This window comes from Rhincodon typus, chromosome 10 (assembly GCF_021869965.1).
Source record: "Rhincodon typus isolate 14 chromosome 10, sRhiTyp1.1, whole genome shotgun sequence".
NCBI lineage: Eukaryota > Metazoa > Chordata > Chondrichthyes > Orectolobiformes > Rhincodontidae > Rhincodon > Rhincodon typus.
The window spans coordinates 15,687,678-15,707,675 of record NC_063341.1 but is presented as its reverse complement, the minus strand read 5'-3'; the positions used below and the strand labels follow the sequence as shown (position 1 = coordinate 15,707,675).

The 19,998-nt window shown below is 39.0% G+C and overlaps 1 protein-coding gene across 1 annotated transcript; it reads right to left on the bottom strand.

The window, feature by feature from the left end:
- Window positions 1-13,652: 13,652 nt before the first annotated feature.
- Window positions 13,653-18,443, bottom strand: LOC109937172 (regulator of G-protein signaling 21-like). The gene is made up of 5 exons (XM_048601865.1): window positions 18,192-18,443; window positions 17,253-17,363; window positions 16,847-16,908; window positions 16,572-16,738; window positions 13,653-15,244 (listed from the first exon to the last, which is right to left on the bottom strand). Exons 1-5 carry the CDS (start codon window positions 18,299-18,301, stop codon window positions 15,056-15,058), a joined length of 639 nt encoding a protein of 212 aa, XP_048457822.1. The 5' UTR covers window positions 18,302-18,443; the 3' UTR covers window positions 13,653-15,055.
- Window positions 18,444-19,998: the final 1,555 nt, after the last annotated feature.

The window sequence follows — 19,998 nt, the reverse complement described above, 5'->3', positions numbered from 1 at the left end:
CTAGCATCTGCCTTCTCTCGTTCCCTGCCTCTATATATATACACATACGCGGACTGACGTTTAGCAAGTGGGCGTGGAATAGCTGTACCTGTTTGTGATTTGTTATTGAACAACAAGTAAGAACCAGATCCATGATAATGGACAGGGAACCCTTATTTAGTACATTGTTGACGTATAAACCTCAGCCGTACTCTGTTTGGACTGCCTCAGGCGAAACAAGATGAGGATTGCATGAAAACAGCAACCAAGGGCACAAGCAATATTTTTGGCTCATTGAGTGAAGGCAAGCATTGTGTAAATAAACAGTCACAGGAAATGAGATTAATAATGTGAGAGTATTAAAACTATGAGAATTCTTTTAAAGATATGATCCCATTTGTGCCAAATTCTTTGACACTGTGGACATGAACAAAACGGCCGGTTCAATTTTAGGCATGTTAGCCGTGAATCTTAACGATAGTGCAGGTTAAAATCGTTACAAAATACAATGCAATACAATTTGCTTTTTTTTTGGAACGGTAGGGACCAACTTCACTTTGCTACCCTCTTGTTTGTGCTGCAGAGGTATTAGTTCATATGTATTTTCAGAGTTTTAACAGAAAGAATAAATCAAAACCTGAGCTGCTCGAATCCTACTTTGTTATTTGTGTGAATTTTTTACTTTTTGTTACCTAAGAGTGGGATTTTTGGACACTAGGCAATGTTGAAGCATTTACGAACAGCTACCTATGATTTACGACAGTGGTGTAAATTAGATTTGATTTCGAGATTTTTTAAAATTTGTGGCTATGTCTATCTTAGACAATTAAAATTGATAGAAAACTGCTAAAAAAAACAATTCCACCAATATTTTAGAGTTATGCAGCACTGAAACAGACCCTTCGGTCCAACTCATTCATGCCAACCAGATATCCTAAACTGATCTAGTTCCATTTGCCAGCATTTGGCCCATATTCCTCTAAATCCTTCCTATTCATGTACCCATCCAGATGCCTTTTAAATGTTGTAATTGTACCAGCCTCCACCAATTCCTCTGGCAGTTCGTTCCATTCATGCACCACCCTCTACGTGAAAAAGTGGCTCCTCAGGTCCCTTTTAATACTTTCCCTTCTCACCTTAAACCTATACCCTCTAGTTTTAGACTTTCCTACCTTGGGAAAAACACCTTGGCTCTTCACCCTATCCATGCCCCTCACGAATTTAAAAACCTCAATAAGGTCATTCCTCGGCCTCTGATGGTCCAGGGAAAATAGCCCCAGTCTATTCAGCCTCTCCTTACCACTCAAATCCTCCAAACCTGACAACGTCCTTGTTAATCTTTTCTGAACCCTTTCAAGTTTGTCAAGTTCTTTCAAAAAGCAGGGAGACCAGAACTGAACAGACTGTTCTAAAAGTGGCCTCACCAATGTCTCCATCCAACATGGTGAGAAACTAGCGAGTTCACAAGTGACTGCAGGTCATCTTCTGCTGCTGTTAATGTCATCCAGTACTGATCATGTTCATTCCGAGAGTTGGTGCTTCTCTCTGCCGATCTAAGTGCCACACTTTAGCATTCTGATTATATGTTGAATCAATTTTTTTTTAAGCAACTGGTATGGTTGTGTCCTTGATGCTTCTGTAAACTGAGAAGTTTGGAAGCAGAGGACTGACTCAAAGGGGAAACTCAAAGTAAGCGTCCACATGAAGATCTGACAAGAGTTACTCAATTTTCATCGAGCCCATCCAGTTACTCTTGTGCATTTCTTTGATCTTTAATCACTTTGGTCTAGAATTCCTCAAGATGCAAAAAGCAGATGGATTTATTTTTTTTTCTCTGTCCTTATTGTCAGCCAAATTCAGGCTGATAACCAACACAGTACTGGAGGAGTGCAGCACTATTGGAGGTCTCAACTTTGACAACAGCTACTAAACTGAGGTGCTGTTGATCTTCATGAAGAATATATAGACTTCAAAGCACTGTTATTAAGAAAGGCAGGCAAGTTTTGACCAAAGTCCAAGCCAAGCCATATCCCTAAACTAACAGCAGGTAGTGCATCATTGTCACTTAGGAGTTTGTTGTGCATAATTTGGCGGCCATGTTTCCTAGATTACAACAATGATTACACTTGGCTGGAAAGTACATAGTCACCATCTCGAGATCAAGGAGACCACTAGGAAAGTCTTACCATTTTACACCAAAGATATTACAGGAACATGGAAGCTGTGTGAATGAGGTTTGAGGTAAACGATTCATTAATTTAGAGCAATGGAGGCGTTGGGCATTCCGAACAAATGCCTATCCAAAGGTCAAAATCAATCTCATGATTTTTAAATTGGGGATCCAGTGGTTTCCAGCTATAACTCCTGGAGATCTTGAACACGAGTGATTTATTTTGGGTTGTTTTCACGTCAGGAGAAACCTCAGTTCTCAAAGGGCAATGAGAATGAGGAACTTGACACAACGAAGAGTGGTTAAACTGAATTGTCAGTGCGTGATTAATGGGGAAGTGAGTTAAGCACATGATCCATGTACATGGAACTTTATAATGACTTTGAGATACATTCCCATGCTGACAGCCATCTCTTATTGTTCTTGCCAGCATTCCCAGAGAAAACAGAGAAGTCCAAAGATGTACAAGTTAGGTGGATTAGCCATGGGAAATGCAGAGTTAAAGGATAGGGTGCGGGGTGTGTCTGGGTGGGATGCTGTTCAGAGGGTCAGTGTGAACTCGATGGGCAGAACAGCCTGTTCCACACTGTAGGGATTCTATGATTTTATGATTCTGTGAAAGATTGGCTTGAAATTAACTGGGATCCACTTACAACTGGTTGTTGACCTATTGGGAATGAAACCTCTACTTTCCCCAAACATGATGTAGAAAATTCAGGAATTGCAAACAGTCAGGCGTGGTGTTTGTCATAGCAGGGGTACTTCACCAATTGAGAATACAGGGTGAAAATCAAAGCCTCAGTTCCTAAAAACACGAAGCACATTTTGGATTTATGGAAATGCTTTATAAAGGTATGGGACAAATAGTGTGGACAGTTGCATTGATGACATGGGGTGGAAAGTAGACCACATGGAACATTAATGTTGGTAGAGTCCAGTTGTTCTATTGCTCTGATTTTTGTGTAAACCGGAGGCTGTACAACTCAGAAAAATAATGGGAATGTACATGACTGGTTGTTTCTCTCTCTGCAGGGAGTGATGCCATATGAAAATGTTGCTGTTGATCGATAAGAATAAGAATAAGGGAATGTTTATGTAGTATGTGTCAATAGCAAATAGAGCAATGCTGCTCCTTCACTTCAATAAGCTATCAGCTGAGGTTCAGTTGGCAGTTCACTTACAAATCACAAGATTTGGTTTGGAGCCTCATTCGTGGGCTTGAACACAAGAATCAAGGCTGGCAATTGAGTTCAGTACTGAAGGAGCATTGCACTATTGAAGGTAGTGTCTTTCAGGTGAGATGTTAAATAGAAGCCCCAAGGAGAGCAAGGAAGTTTTCCCCAGTGCCCTAGCCAATATTTACCCCTCAAACATTATCACAGGAAAAGAGTGGATTATTTGGTCACTGTCATCTTGTTTCTTCTGGGGGTTTGCTCTGTGCATTTTGGGTGTCATATTTCCTACATTACAACAGTGACTACACTTCAATAAAAAGCAATTTATTGGTTGTAAAGTGCTTTCAGATGTCCACTGTTCACTAAAGTGCTACGTAGTCTTCTTAGATGCAATCAGCCTTCTGGCAGTTTGCCCATCTTTGGTGAACTTAGCACTGAGCGTGGATCAGTAGTTTTGCAATCAACATGGGCTAACCCTATTCCCGACCTTGTCGGCTGCTCCTACAAATATAGTGGGCTGATTTACGACGTTCCAGCAGTGAGTAGGAGCTACAAGCATATGGTTACCTCTTCTCCTGTCCCTTGTCACACTGGCTGAAATCACAAGTAAACTATTTTCACAATTGGGAAATATGAATGATCAGACCCAGTGCAATCAAATTGGTCTGCTTCCTTTTCCATGATGTGTGCAATGTTGTAATACTCAGTGATGGTGTCTCTTGAACTGAGGGCTAATATGTATAAATATGTGAAATAGGAAATAGTGGTGAGGTCAGTTCAGGTTGTTGTGTTAAGGATGTTTATAAGATTATTCATACTCGATCCTAAACCTGAAAGGCAATGCATATTGATGAGAGATAGTCCTGTAATTATAAAGGTTTAGCAATTTAATGTTATCCATTGCATAAAAGAGTTTAAGTCTAGAGTGCTTAGCTGTTGTAATGTGATTGTACTCATGTGGAATAGTTTAAATCAAAAGAGGTGTGGCCAGAATTTCACATATAGTCAGTTCCTAACCTTTCTGGAGTCCTTTAAATGTGATGTCTGTGAATTCAAGGCACTTCCCTTTAGGGATGGAGGACCAGATAATGAGTCAATCATGATTGGCCATATCTTGACAGTAGGGAAGGGAACAAAGTGCTGATGGGAAAGTATAACACAATGGGATGGGAAATTGGGGAAAAGAAGGGAAAAATAAACTGAAAGTGAACTTTCCATGCTTTGTGAAAGGATTAGATTGTTGGTCACCTTCTTGAGATAGAGCCTTATATTTAGATAATGCTATTCACAATCTTGAAGTTCTAGTTACAGTACTCTATAATTGAACCTACAGGAATATTCTAGTATTTGCACTTTTTGGCACTGCACAGTTTCTATAGAGTTATGTAGGTCGCTTTTAAAGTCTTAACATTGTTCCCAGCTTGATGCCTCAAATTGGATATAAATAGATAAGGTGAATGGCAAAGGTCTTTTTCCTTAGGGTAGCAAAATTCAAAACCAGATGGAACAGTTTTAAGGTGAGAGGGGAAAGATTTAAAAGGGATCTGAGGGGCAACTTTTTCACACAGAAGGTGGTGCTTATATGGAATGAACTGTCAGAGGAAGTGGTAGATGCAGGTACAGTTACAATGTTTAAAAGTCATTTGGATAGGTACATGAATAGTGAAGGTTTAGAGGGATATTGGCCAAATGCAGCCAAATGGGACTAATTTCGTTTGGGAAACCTGGCATAGGCAAAGTTGGACCAAAGGCTCTGTTTCTGTGCCAGATGACTCTATGACAACAAACAGCCACTACAGCCAATGTCATACTACTGAAACGTAGTTCCAACAAGCACCAAGATGTAGCTTGGCTGGGGTGAGAAAGGCACTACGTGTCAGATAATTCATGTCTGCCTGAACTCTCTGCGCCACTGCATACTGCCCTAAAAGTGGCTGTGAGGGGTAGAGACTGCCACACATCTTCTACAATGTGCCTTTGCAAAGAAAATCTGGAGAGAGATGTAGGTTTTTTTTGAGGTTCGCCCCAAACAGCTCCATAACACAGGATTCTGTGCTCTACAGTCTGCTCCCTGGGACGCACCCTGAGACAAAGATTGACTGTGAGTTGAAGACCATCATTTTGGTGAAAGATGTTCTTTGGTCTGCCCAAAACTTGTTGGTCTTCCAGTGTAAAGTGTTGACCTTGACCGAGTGTCACAGACTGGCACATTCCAAGATCCAGGACTACGTGCTGAGGGGTATACTAAAGCTTTGGGCAGCTGTCACCAAGGTGCTGTAGTGAAGGACCATTGTCTAAGGTCTTTCTGCCAAAGAATAATGAGGGTCCGTTCAGTGTCAGACCCCCTCGCTGTCTCAAAACATATGTAAATAGTGTCCTGCAAGTGTAGAAAATGCCTTTGTTTGCAACTGTAGGGAAGCCTTGAGGAATGTCAAACTCCAACATGTTTGATCTTTTTCTCTGTAAAAACTTTACAGAACAGTCTTAGTACCTTGTGCATGTACATCAAGATAATTCTTTTATGAATATGGTATTGTTTTGTAATAAGAAAATTGTAGTCCACTGTTGAAATATGGGAAACGTAACCATTAATGAGCTCAGCAAACGCCCACAATCAGCAATGTGATAATGACCAGATAATATGTTCTTTTTAGTGATGTCAAATCACGCATGCATATTGGCCAGAACACTAGTGATAACTGCTCTGCTCCTCTTTTAAATAGTGCCCTAGGATCTTTCACATCCACCCGAGCAGGCAGATGAGGTCTCAATTTAAAGTCTCATCTGAAAGGTGGCACCTTCCGCAGTGCAGTTTCACTTGCTTAAACTTTTTTATCATTAAATAGGCAAAGACTCCCAGATTGCTTTCAGCTCCATCCTCCTGCTATTGCATCCCGCTCATTGAGTGCATGTTAAAAAACTTCTTGAAGAATTACTTTCAATAGAAAAAGTATACGGAACATGAGGCAATGCATTTACAGACAAAAAGAAGTGTAAATTCGAAGCATTTCTAAAGTTGCCCAAACCAATTTGCTTTAGCCGTACATCTCCCTTATGAATGGCAGCTACTCTCCACAATGTCAAGAAAGGAACCTGGGAAAGACTTATGAGTTTTGCTATGATGCTACAGAAGGAAAATTTCTATCATATTTTCTCCAGTCTAATAAGAAAAGGATACATAGCCAACTTTTTGAACAATGCTATCAAACCTCCTTTCAACTGTCTCTTTAAAGAGATCAATCCCAGCTTCACACACTTTTCCCTGTAATTGAAGTCTTTCATCCCCAGAAATATTCTGGTAAATTTTTATTGCACTCCGTCATTCCTTCCTACAGTGTATTGCCCAGAAATGAACACAATTCTACAGTTCAGGGTCAGTGTGTGACATAGAAAAGTTATTGTCTTAATGAATGGAGTTTGGAAGATTGTTTTGGATTCAGTGAGAGCAAAGTCAGTGGATTAGTTCACCATCTTCCTCAAAAAGATACCAACTTGCTGTAATATTATATTTTTACGTGCATTTGTATAACAATTCTAATTCTTACAAGGCAATATTATTTTTCATAAGCTTTCACTGGGTGTGGGTTGGGGGATGGTGGGCATGGGAATGAGTCAGTCCATCTCAGAAAGTGGTGTAATACTAAACGTTTTACCTTTCCTGCTGTGTCTAATGGCCTCCCTGCGTGACCAATGCATTCACACTCAACTCTGACTGCCCACACTCTTCAATCCCTTAAATCAACACCCCAAACCCAAATCATCCTCATAAGGCCTCCAATTCGGACCCACCAAGTTCTCTGTTCTCCATGATTTCCCTAAACCCTACCTTCAGTTCTTTCCTCACACCCATGTGGCTTCTTACTCCCTGGACTTGGTTTCTGACCCCCTGCACCTCCCCTTTTCCCAGGAACTCTGGATGCTAGGATTGGACCTTCAGCCCCAGTTCATCTCCCCATCATCGTCCAACGCAAAGTCCTAGCTTCTGAAAAAGGGTCACTGGACCTGAGACATTAAATTGGCTTTCTTTCCTCAGATGCTGCCAGTCCTGCTGAGTTTTTCCAGCAATTGTTGTTTTTGTTTCTTATAGTCCTAGCTTCTCCTGTGGTTTTCACTCAGAGCTTTCCTCCTTCCAAGCCTCCGAACCAGGCTAGCTACTGAGAGGAATGTGCCAGTGATATCACATGCACGGTGTGGGTTAAATTTCTACATTGTATGGGGTAATGCTGGCCTCTGCATATCTAGCATTCTACCAGCAACCCCACTTTCTAATGGATCTTTATTTCCCATACCTAACCTCGACAGGGATAAAAACATCCAGTGTAACATTCGTTATAAATCGATTTGAACTTACTGTAATCTCCTGTTTTAACAAAGCTGTCAAGTGTTTAATTCACCCATTCTAATATTTTCCCTAAGATAATGCTCATTGAAATTTTCCTCATAAAACATCCATTGTCAATGTTGTTTACTTTGATTTTTATCTCAAATGAATCTACTTATAGTCTCAAGTTACCTGTAATTAATGCAATAGAACATGACGAGACTATCAATATTTATTCAACAAACACAATCAATATTAATTTGGATCAGAAATTTAATGGTCTACTGTCCTGTATACAGTAGTGATTTTGAACACTGGTACATATTGCCTTACAATTCTTTGCTTGTTATGTATCTGTCCAGATGAAAAACTGCTCAAACTATCATTAAACTATTATAGTCTATCTGGTACATCCTGCTTTCTCAAGCAAATATGTGACATCTGCCGTGTTGTCAGAGCCCATGTATACAATGAAATAATAATATAGAGGCAGGATTGGAGGAATGCCGAACTTTCCAGTCATTAGCTGACTGGCTTTGCGCTAATGTAACATCTGAGAGAACATATCATTGCCCAAGTGTAGACCAAAGCCACAATAACTTCATAACTTTGCAAGGTGCCACTTAATGACAAAAGATAGCTGTCAAATTTGGGCTATCTCCATAAGGCACAAAACAAATGGCTCAGATCTCTGATGTTGGGGAAGGTGGTGTATTTACAGAAGATGTTAATGGGATATTTGAATGGCAAAATGATACTTTGAATGTCCAAACTTTAATGACTACCTCAGGATTGGGCTGAAAATGCTTGATACTAACACCTTGTGGTCCAAGTATTGAGCTTTCCACTGCAAATATCCTTCATTGAGCACAAAGCTGTACTGAAAGGATAGAGTGGAGAGCACAGTAAATACTTGTAATTACTGTAGCTAATGATGAAATACGTGACGCAATGTGGTATCTGGCAAACTCATTCTGATATTAATACAAAGCAGTGTTAATGTATTTATGTAGTTACGTATTCTGATTAAAACTGATGGAAAAATCCAGTTTACAGGAACGTGACTAGAGTGATTTCCAATATCTTGACAATCAATAAAGCTGATGTGACAGTAACTGGCATGGTTTGCAGACCCCATTGAAGTTGGCGATGGCAGTCGATAGGGGCCTAAAAATGCAGCATGCTGGTTTTCCAGCACCATTTCCAAAGTTGGCCATTTACACCTATAAGCTAGGCAACCAGTTAATGCTTTAGGGGTGAGTAATGGAGGCCGAAAGACACTTTCCTATTGGCTTCCAGTTTTCCGACATGACAGGGGCACAGTTTGGCTTCCTGGTGGTGGGCGCCCTGTGACAAGCCAGGGAGCTAACAATCTCGGCAGGCCTCGAAGCTGATCCTTTCTACCTGGAGCTAGCTATAGATAAAGGCTTCCCTGTAGAAGGAACATCCACCACCAACCCTGACAGTGGCTGTTTTTGTTATTTCAAATTCTTAAAAGTGACTGAGATGGTACCTCCTTGTTGAAAAGTCCCTTCAGTTACTTATGAATTACTGCAGCTCATGTGTCTTTGTTTGATCCTGCAGCTTTGGGACCCTACTCACCACCCTGTAATTGGATAGGGAACCTGTTTCCAAGCACCCCAGTCAAAATTCCAGCGAGTGTCTGCTTCCCCCTCCTGTTTCCCACTCACTTGCAAATGAAAATTCAGTTCACAGGTTCACGGATACAGTATGAACACCTTTTTCAATTATCATTTATCAGCTATGTTTATTAATCTGTTTTTGAAAGACAAAGGAGTCACATGGTTTCCAGGAAAGGAGTCCAGGCATATGTGCAATAAATTGCAATTACGATCGCACCATTAGTTGTTCTGAGACACAGCCTACTTAATGAACTGAGCAATAACAGAAGGTAAGTAATCTGTCCTAACCTTGCTATTCTGGATGTCACGATAGCCAACCAACCAAAAATGATCAGTTGTGATCTTATCGTTTTAACTTGCTAATCACAAGAAACACAAAAACGTCCTGCTGTTTTATTTCCTGGCACTGAGTTACTTTTATGAGAATTCAGCTTGAAAGGACCACTATGAAAGCTGTCTGAAAGTTTGCGTACTTTTCATGATGAACAGTTTCCAGCCATGTATGCAAGTCATTTAGAAATCTGCAGCTGTAGTACAAAACTAGACTGTGCCTCTCCTCTTTATTGAAGGATGTTAATCCCAAATAAGGTCATTTTGCAGGCATGATTCAGTGGGTAGCTTAGTGAAATGAATCCATCACTACAAGCAAAGAAACAAACCAAACAAAAAGAAAATGCCAAATCCTTGGTTGGCAAGCTGGAATGTCATGACCAAGTGCACGGTCCTGACAGAGACTTGCCCCTGGTGATAACATGGTCAAAATGGCTGAGGATGACGTGGATGAATATTGGCATAGCCTCCCTGTCAGATACCAGGCATGCCCAGAGTGGGTCACTGAAAAAACACATTATATATTCATCTGACAAGGGAAACGTTCATATGACACGCCTTAGCAAAGCGTATGCTTTGCTGTTATCAGCTCGCTTCTCTCTGTGATTACAGATATGAAAGACCAGTTCTATCAGAAGATTGATGCTGATGTAGCAGAATGCTGAAGTCAGTGGGTCTTTACCTGTGGGGGGATTTCAACCCAAGAATGGGCACAGACCATGAGGCATGGTCCTCGGGTCTTAAACATCATTGCCTGAGAAAGATAAACAAGAACAATTTTGGATAGAATGTAACCCTTGAATCCATGACATTCAAAGCAGAAAGGATAAATGTATTTCAAAATTAGCCATTCTGCCTTCTTAGATAAGAGCCAACTGTTCCTTGATTTGAATGAACAGGTACTTTCCAAAATTCTCACACAGAATACAAGTGAAGTAGAGCATATTTCAGATACCAAATACAATATCATCCTCCATATATTGGAAGCAGACAGAAAAATGATGACTAGTTTGACGCTAATATCTCGGCAGCTAATTTATCATTAAAACCAAGCAATTTGGTCTCATTAATTACAGGACACCTCTGAGTGAGCGAAACTCGAACATTTTAAGTCCTGCTGAAGTAAAATCTAACAGAGTGCTATGTGGTGTGTCAATGACTACTGGTCACAACTTTACTAGAATATCCAAATGTCCTTTGACACATGGAATGCTAGGGGGACATGTACGAAGGCATCAGAAGGGCAACGCATTCATCAGCAAAGAAAATGACTCAATTGAAAACAGAGGCAGTAGAGGTCATTACCAACTGTTATAAACAGTTTGAGAGATGGATAGAGCATTACCTTGGTACTTTGGGGAGAACACAGTCTTGAGGAAGCTCGGGACATCATAGGGAACCACTCTGCCATACAAGACTTTGATATCGAATCTAGAGGTTTCACAAAATTATTGATGGTCTTGTCATGGGCAAGGCTCCAGGTGCCGATGTTATATTGCTTGCCTTTGTCAGCCAGTGGAAACCAGACTTTTGCAGCATCTGCACAAACTTCACCGTCTAGGGAAGGAACAGTGCTTTTAATATGTTTAATATAGCAATTGTGACCCTGCATAAGGATAAGATTTCAGGGATTGTGACATTTATCATCATTGTCCCTACTAGGCTTCATGGAAGATGTGTTTTTCCATGTTGTCCATGTTAGACTGTAGAATCTGGCTGAACACACCTAACTGAAATCTCAGTGTACCACTAGAACTTGAAGTTGTACAAATGGCACGATCTTCATGGGCTAAATCCAGCTCCCTAAGCTGTACCCAGCAACTTTCAACTTACAGTACATGGTGCAAACCATTGTCCCATGTAACAAAAAGCTGTCAAGTCATTGGTATGTTTCTCCGTGTAGAGAATTTCATTGGTTAATAAAACGTTAACAGTAGTAAAAATAAGCTTTAATTTCAGTTATCTTTGGAACATTGCACAACTTTTTTTCTGTCTCTGCTCATTTGCTGCTGAAACCCTCAACCTTGCTCTCTTTATCTCTAGTCTTGACTATTCCAGTGAAATTCTGGCTGATGTCCAACTTTCTACCCTCCGTAAACATGATGTCATCCAAACCTCTGTTGCCCATGTCTAATGGCAAGTCCTATTCCCTTAACAACCCTTTGCATACTGGCCTCCAAACAAGCCATGATTTGGTCTTATAATTCGCAAAATCATTCCACTCCTTGCTCCTCCGCATTTCTGGAATCTCCTCCAACCCCACACCATTTTGAGATATCTGTGATATAATTACTTCATCATTACTGACCATGGTTTCAGCTGCCTAGGCCTCAAATTCTGAATACTCTCCGTACTTCTTTCTGCCTCTATTACTGCACTGTTCTTCTTTAAGACACTTTAAATACTTGAAGAGAAAGAATATGTATGGATGTGGGGAGAGGAAGTAAGAGTTTGTTGTGAATTATTACTAAGAGGGACCAGCATGAACGTGATGGATCAAATGACATTCTTTAGTGCTGTAACAATTCCATGATTCTATTCTGTGAGACATCTATTAAGGCCCATGTCTTTGATCAGACTTTTAATCATCTGATCTAATCCATGCTTATGTAGTTCGGTATCATATTTTGTGGTGATACTGTTACTGTGCAGCACCTTGCGATATTCCATTACATTAAAGGCAGAATGTAAGTATAAGTTGTTGATTTACAGAATACTGTACATTGACTATATCATAGTGCGTTACATGTAACACCCTACTATTGTTCATGTTTTACATATGGAATAGGTTGTTATCCTGTGTGCAGTTGCTGATGGCTTGCACGTGGTTTTGGTAGCTGGTCTGATCAGGAGGGTGACACAGAGGAGAGGTAGGAAGCTTTTGCATGCAGTGGTGTATAGGGAAGCCAATAGTCTTTACGCTCATCATTACTACAGCCTGTGGTGGGCAATCAACATAAACGCCCAGTTGTGATCATCGATAACACAGTGTGGAGCTGGAGGAACACAGCAAGCCAGGCAGCATCAGAGAAGCAGGAAAGCTGACGTTTCGGGTCGGGACGCTTCTTCAGAAAAGGCTTTTCTGAAGAAGGGTCCCGACCCAAAACGTCAGCTTTCCTGTTCCTCTAATACTGCCTGGCCTGCTGTGTTCCTCCAGCTCCACACTGTGTTATTTCTGACTCTAGCAACTGCAGTTCTTACTATCTTTCAGTTGTGATCATATTGTGTTTTTTGGAAACAGAATCCCACACTGAGGAAATAGAAGTGATAATAAAATAACATACAGTGCAGTAAGGAATTAAGTGGTGATGTGTTACAGATTACTCAGGATTGCCCAAGTTGCCATGACAACATGTTCTTTTATATGCAGGTTGTAATCTAGAGCCAGGAATAGTAATGGTACAGGCTTCAGCACTTTTTTCAGTCACATAGTTGACAAAATTCTCCTGCTTTTTCTGCCATCGTTGGCATATATTGGAAGGATTTCCAGGTCAATAATCAACCTTCTTGGCCACATTATGAATCCAAATTCCTTGGCAATCCAGTCCTTAATTTGTACTTGAACACAGAGCTTCTGATTCAGAGGCAAGGAAACTACCTATTGTGCCTCAAGATCTTCAAAGAACTAATTATTAGGCTACAATTTATATTCTTACTATTTTGTAAAATTAATAGACAAAGGAAAATCTAGGCCAGAAGCATATTGTATTGACTATCAGTATTATATAACATCCGCTGAGTATGTTAGCTCCCATAAGTTAATTATTGCTTATAACACAATTTATGGCCTTTGATTACTTGATGATCATTAATGCTTTAGCATGAGTTGGATCACTAAACAACTAGACATCACAGTGGCCAATGGAATCTTCCAAAAGGAAACATCATAAATGATATAAAATCTCTAACATACTTTGAACTCATCAAACATTATGAAGAAACTTCTACTCTTAATTCCCTATCGACAGAAAAAACTTTGTTAGGTAAGAATGCAGCCAAGATTAGTAGAAGAATGAATAGTATTGACAGTTTAATTACAACAACAAATATTTTATTTTCTGTTCATGAGCATCAGAGGTTAGAAAGAATAAAATGCCAGGATATACCAACATTTATTCAATCAATCCATTGAAAATATCTTTTGGTAATGTTGCAGGAACAGTGATGATTATAATTTCCTTGTCAGCAAAGGATACTATTTTATCAGGAATACTCAGATTTCAAACCATTTCCTACAATTCACTGATCATTATGTTGTTGATCATATGACCATTGGAATTTCCAGAAATAAGTTCATCAAAAGCACCAAAGCAGACATAGTAGGTGTAATTTTTTTTCACAAAACATTTGATCACTCATCCTTCTGTGCCTGTGTGTTAATTTTGGTCTGATTACATTGCTTTGACATCTGTCTTATTGTGTAGAAGATGCTATCCAAGATATATACTTTAGGTGTTTCACAAATGAAGCTTGAGGTAAGTTATTTTATGCTCTGAAAGCTTGCAGAGGCTATAATCTAGCTTTATTCAAGAAATTGTAACGACTTTCAATCCCAGAAATCAGAAGAGGCACCAATGGATGAGTTGTTTTCTGGAGACCGTGGTCATGGTTCAGGAATTGTAGCAGTCACCATCACTGTATCATATAGCAATAACCTTCACAAGACAACATGTTGCTGGTGAAAAGTTGCAGACTACCCAAAATGCCAAAGTGCTTTAATGAACTCAGGTCATATATTGTCTTTAACTGCAACAACAGGTTTAGCACAATCTACAATCTACAGGCTTTCTCATGACATTGCAATAATGCTACTCTCAGAACATTTCATTTAATATTAGAAAAAAATAAAATAATAAATAAATAATCTTTTCGCCCAAGTAACTTCTTTCTGCATCAGAATGTTATGTTACATTAGATAAGGAGGATTGTGCATCAGGATATTCAGTACTGGGAGGCTTACACTAACATCCGGTAAAATTGTGCCACATAGCTTATGTTGCAACTATCAAAGGAAATGCATTTTTTCAGTTTAAGATCCAGTGAGCACGAACAGGAAAGCTCAGTTCATGCTCCTCTGTACAAAAATATTCAGCCCCTTTACTAAAACAAATTTGTTACATGTTCACTGTGTAATTCTTGTGTGAAGGAAAAACAATGGTCTTGATAATGGTGAGAAGGTTTGCAATTACACACATATGCCAGAGCACTGGGAAGCACAGCATTTGTCCTTGAAGACTGTCCTAGCGCTTCATCTGAATTGTCATAGCTGTGTTATATACGGAGTCATTGTTCACTTGATATCGAGTTTCAGATTTAATTCATATTTCCCAGCAGATCCAACTCTCTAGCTCTATGAAGTACTGTGGTGCACTCAGGAATGAGCAATACAGAATTGGACTTTCATACTTTTCTTTGTTATTGGGTCAGAAGTCTTCATTTAGCTGTGGCTCTTGTTGCCCTGTGCCTTGTTTATCAAGTTTAAGTAGGCATCGGACTTTAGGAATCTGGGATAAGAGTCTTTCTCCATCAGGCTGAAGATAATTCTCTGGGCTGCCTCAAAACAAGCAAGGGTCGGCAGTAGAATGCTTTTGCTGACCAAATCTCGTGTATTACCATCAATGTTGACCTATGGAATGAAGAAGAGATCAGTTGAATAGACCATTCTCTGTTTTCCCTTTTTTCTCTATTGTGCTGTCAATAATTTACTTCTTTATCCTGACCAAAACTCTGATGATGAGATCACTAGACATCACGAGAATAAGTCAACTTCCCCAACAGCATTGAATATGTTTAAATAACTGATGCATCACCCCCTATCATAAAGAACTGTCTTTTTCTCTAGGACAATGAAGATTCATTTATGGTCTGATAGTCATTTCAATTCTGCAAAACAGAGCTAGGCAAATGATTTGCTATTCTGCCATGAGGCACTTTATTGAGTCATAAGAGTCTGTACTTTGAAAGCCTTTGAAAGTGGTACCTTAGTGTCCAGCTTCCCTGGTCCCACAAATCTAGCCCAAGCTAAGATTGTACTTTAAGTTATGACATGTTCAAACTGCTGTGTCCAGATTATTGTGCGATCTACTCCACATTGGCTTATTTCAGCAGTGTTCATGGGGAATGCAACGATAGCCTGTACTTTACAGATTGTGGAGTGACCTGAAGTTTGGCAATTGGTCATTTTTATACTCAGTCTTCATCACAGCAATTATGGCTCAATTGGGGGTACATTTTTGCAAATAGATTTAGCTCCCCCGGGGGAAATTAGAGTTAAAAACTCAGGATGAGGAAAAAATACTCATTCCAACTCTGTAGTCCCATTGGTCACTTGAAAAAAAATGTACTTGAAAACATCTGTCTGCTCATAGATTGTCTCTAACTAAAGTTCTAATGTTTAAAATAGTGGCTGGGAGGCACTATTCTGAGTGCAGATACTTCTTTCCATGTGATAGTTGAATAGAATACAGTATCCCTCAAGGTGAGGATGGGACTTGACTCACACTTTCTTAAACTGTGGCATTGATCATTGCAACTAAATGAACTAAAGATTTTGGGATGGTTTCTTTTGAGTTGAGTGGACCATAATGACATAATTTGGTTTAGTTATCATACTTTTACAAATGGTGAAGGGACTCCAGTCTCAATACAACTACAAAGGACTTATGCCACTTCCATTGGAGCTGTTTTCGTAAATCAGGAACAAAAACAGAAGTTGCTGGAAAAGCTCAGTAGGTCTGGCAGCATCTGTGAACAGAAAAACAGTTAATGTTTCCGGTCTGATGACCCTTTCCCAGATGCTGCCAGACCTGCTGAGCTTTTTCAGCAACTTCTGTTTTTGTTCCTGTTTTTATTTAAACTAGTTACAGATTAGTACATTGTGTTTCTTTCATCTATCATTATTGATGCAGTTTAGGCCATATAGTATTTCTGTTGACGAAAGAAAAAACACTCACTTGCTTTGGGGCATCACTCCGTATGAATTCTGAGTAAATATGTTGAGCCTTGGCGCCCAGTTTTGAAGAAGACTTGGTTTTTTTGTAATCCTCGCAGACCAACCAGAAGTCAATGTTTTCCTCACTGAACTCTGACTTAAGGAAATCCCTGAATGCAGCAAGGCCACCTAGAGGAAGTGAAAATGTCAAGTCGAATCATTATTTATTGTCTTAAAGAAAAAAAATCTAAGTAATACTTTTTTAGCACTCATCAAAGAATAAGAAATATCACTAACATGGATCAGCCAGGAGTACGTCCAAAGACTTGGACCATTGCATAGCTTCTTCATAAGTCAGTCTGTGGAAAGAGAGAAGAAATAACATAGAATATTTAATTCCTAAATTCAGAGCAACTTTTACCTTATTTAAAATGAACAGATTTTCTGATTATTACTTTGGTAAGATGATGCATAGACTGAATAAAGTTACTTTAAGAACATTGGAATGTTAGACTTAGCTAGTGAAATGAGTTTAAACCTGAAACATTTCTTTCCCTGTCAGTAAATGTTTTTATTCCTATCATATGAAAAGTACATTCTAGACTCTCTCACACTGCAGATTACAATTTTGCAATGTTTAACTTGCGCTCAAATATTTTGTCAAAGAGAATTCAGTACTCAAAGGAATGAATGAGGTACTTACCCAATGGACAGATTCAATTTCGCTGACATCCTGGGTAGAAAGTTTATGGAAGGATGTTCAGAATTGGAGTTCAGTAATACAGAAAACAGCCGACTCTTCAAGTCCTTAGTTCTAAACATCATTTTAAGAAAAGCAAGTGTCAGTATTGTCAAAGGAAGATTTTCTGATTAAATAACTACAATTAAAAGAATTGAAGCAATCCGTTCAAGATGTGCTCATCATATTTCCTTCTTTTAGTTTTGCTTTACTCAAGTATAAAGTTCATATCCTATGTTGTTTAAAGAAATGGAATACAGTTAGCGAGCAGTAAATCATCTGAAGAGTACCAGAAGCAGAAGTAAAGTACGTGAAGAAAATACGGGTTTAGACAAAATGGAACAAGGTGACCTCTGAAGATGTGTTGTTGAAATGGCCTGAGATATAGATAGACTAATGTAGGCAGACTATGCTTTATAGATAAAAGCTCTGTGTTGAAGTCACTTAGAGCACTGCTGACGTTTCATTTTTGCCTTCAAGTAATTTGCATTAGTTTTCCATTTTGGATCCGAGTAAAAGAGTAATATTTTCATAATGTGATTAACATAATAAACAGTAAAGTATTCATTGTACAGTATGACTCTAATTTGCATTGTAATCTGCACCTCCCTTTCTGCAGCATGTAATTTTATCAATAAGCAGAGAAGATATCAATGTACATGAGAAATACTTGTTCAAAAACATTACAACTGACTTTTCTAAGGTATCCATAACTCAGTTTGACTTCAAATACTGTTTAGATTGAAAAAACAGAACAAAATGGTTTACGTTGTTTGCAAAATGTGCACATTTACTGTTAAAATTCAGCTTGGGAGGGAGTGCCAGTCATGTTGGCATAATACAATTTGTAGAAATTATTAGAAATGCTGTAATTTTGAAACTCCTTGTAAGAGTATTACTTACAAATTCTTTGCTTTCTTTTTCTCTGTCTCTTCAGTTCCAGTAGAGCTACAGTTGCAGTGGGCTTCTTTCAAATTGCTTGACGTATTCTGAGGGAGCACGAATTCAGGCATCTCCGAGTGGTTGACTTGCCTTGGAGGCACTGCTTCACTTGCTGTTCTGTTTGCGCTTCTTTGATTATTTCTTGTTCCTCTTAGATCGTACTGATATATATGTAAGAGCTCTTGTGTTGGAGGGGTGGGATGAGATGAAGGGAGGGGGGGAAGTATCTGTTTGCTCAAATAGAACTGGTTGATGTGAGTTCATGATACCACAAAAAAGGAAGTTCTCTCTTTTTGGGCCATTGTTGACGTTGTTGCTCAACCCGACAGCAGTATCATGCGCATGCAGAACTGCACTTTGGTTTCTAATTCAAATAAGCGCAAAGTCTCAAGATCATGCAAATATTGTCCTTTTGCGTAGGTCCCGGCAGAGACGCAACTAGTGAACCATATTTTCACTCGAATGTTTTTGCTACAGCTTCAAAAGATGTACTGGTTCAGCTTTACGTTATAGACTGTATCTTTAATGAGGTAACAATTCATAAACAGGCCTTGTACTGCTCGTCATTGAGGTTGACAGTGCAAACAGATAATTTGTGAGAATCTGACTTCCACTGAACGTTAATTTAGAAACCTAAACAGCTCAGCTTTGAAGCTGTTCTACTGCATGGTTATTGTCTGTAAGGGGATGCAACAACAGTATGCATTTATGCTGTGCCTTTAACATAATAAAGGTTCCAAAGTGATGGGCCTGAGATCAATGACTTCTCCCAGAAGAGTACTGAACATCTGGATTAAACAAACTTTCTGAGTTTTCACACCTCACTCATCACACTATCTATGTGACAGCCCATCCAGATGGCATGTGGTATGAGTTCAAGGTGTACTTACACCGTGGTTACAGCTGTCCATGGTCCAGGTTTCCTATATAAGAATGAAATTGCAGAAAAAGCAGACTTATTGAAAGCCTTTGCATACATCACCTACAGAGTAAATAAATTTAAAAAAAAGATACTTACCACACAGAAAAGAAATAACTTAAAATGCAGCTCCAATCACCAAAGAATCAATCTAAAATAATCGCATAAGTGTAAAAAGTAAAACTGTGACCATTGAGTACAATTTACTAAACCTTAATATCTGGCGGATTTATACTACATGAACAATGGCAGCCATCTCAGTTTCTTTGGCCAAAATCTTTAATGAGTCATAAGTTGCAGTCCATCCCAAAGAACTCTTCAAGCAAATCAATATTATTCCTCAAACCCTGAGATCTCATTTCAGCCATTTGATGTTTTATAAGAACAGATAACGAGAAGAGTATTCTCCTGCTTTGGACCTTTCAGTTAATCATTGCAGATCGATACATTACCTGTATTTATTTGCCACAGTTCTGTAAACCTGAATAACAAATCTATGAACTGGTTTTGAAAATGTTAATTTATCTATTTGCATTAGATTATCATGGAAAAAAAAGATGCTTTCTGACATCACCTCGAATTACCGAGCTCTAAATGTAATTTTAAACTTGTACCCACAAATATTTGCTGGGACCTTTGTTTGGATTACCAATCAGTGTTCAGTGTTACAATTAGTGTCCTGAACATCATACAAATAATTGGTTCTACATTATAAAAAAGAATTTCAAATCATATCAACAGAAGAAAATAAAATGACTGTTGAATTAAACTTAATAATGTACTGATTTACCAGATTAGTAAAGGGATGACTGGTTTTAGAGATGAAAAGGGTTTTTATTTATTACTTTT

What these genes read in the sequence shown, in the direction of transcription:
- LOC109937172 (XM_048601865.1), bottom strand. Translation starts at nt 18,301, where the DNA reads ATGCCTGAATTCGTGCTCCCTCAGAATACGTCAAGCAATTTGAAAGAA. An exon ending in AAAAAGAAAGCAAAGAATTT is followed by an intron (nt 17,364 to 18,191) that starts GTAAGTAATACT and finishes AATGATGTTTAG; the next exon opens with AACTAAGGACTTGAAGAGTC. An exon ending in CGTACTCCTGGCTGATCCAT is followed by an intron (nt 16,739 to 16,846) that starts GTTAGTGATATT and finishes CACTTCCTCTAG; the next exon opens with GTGGCCTTGCTGCATTCAGG.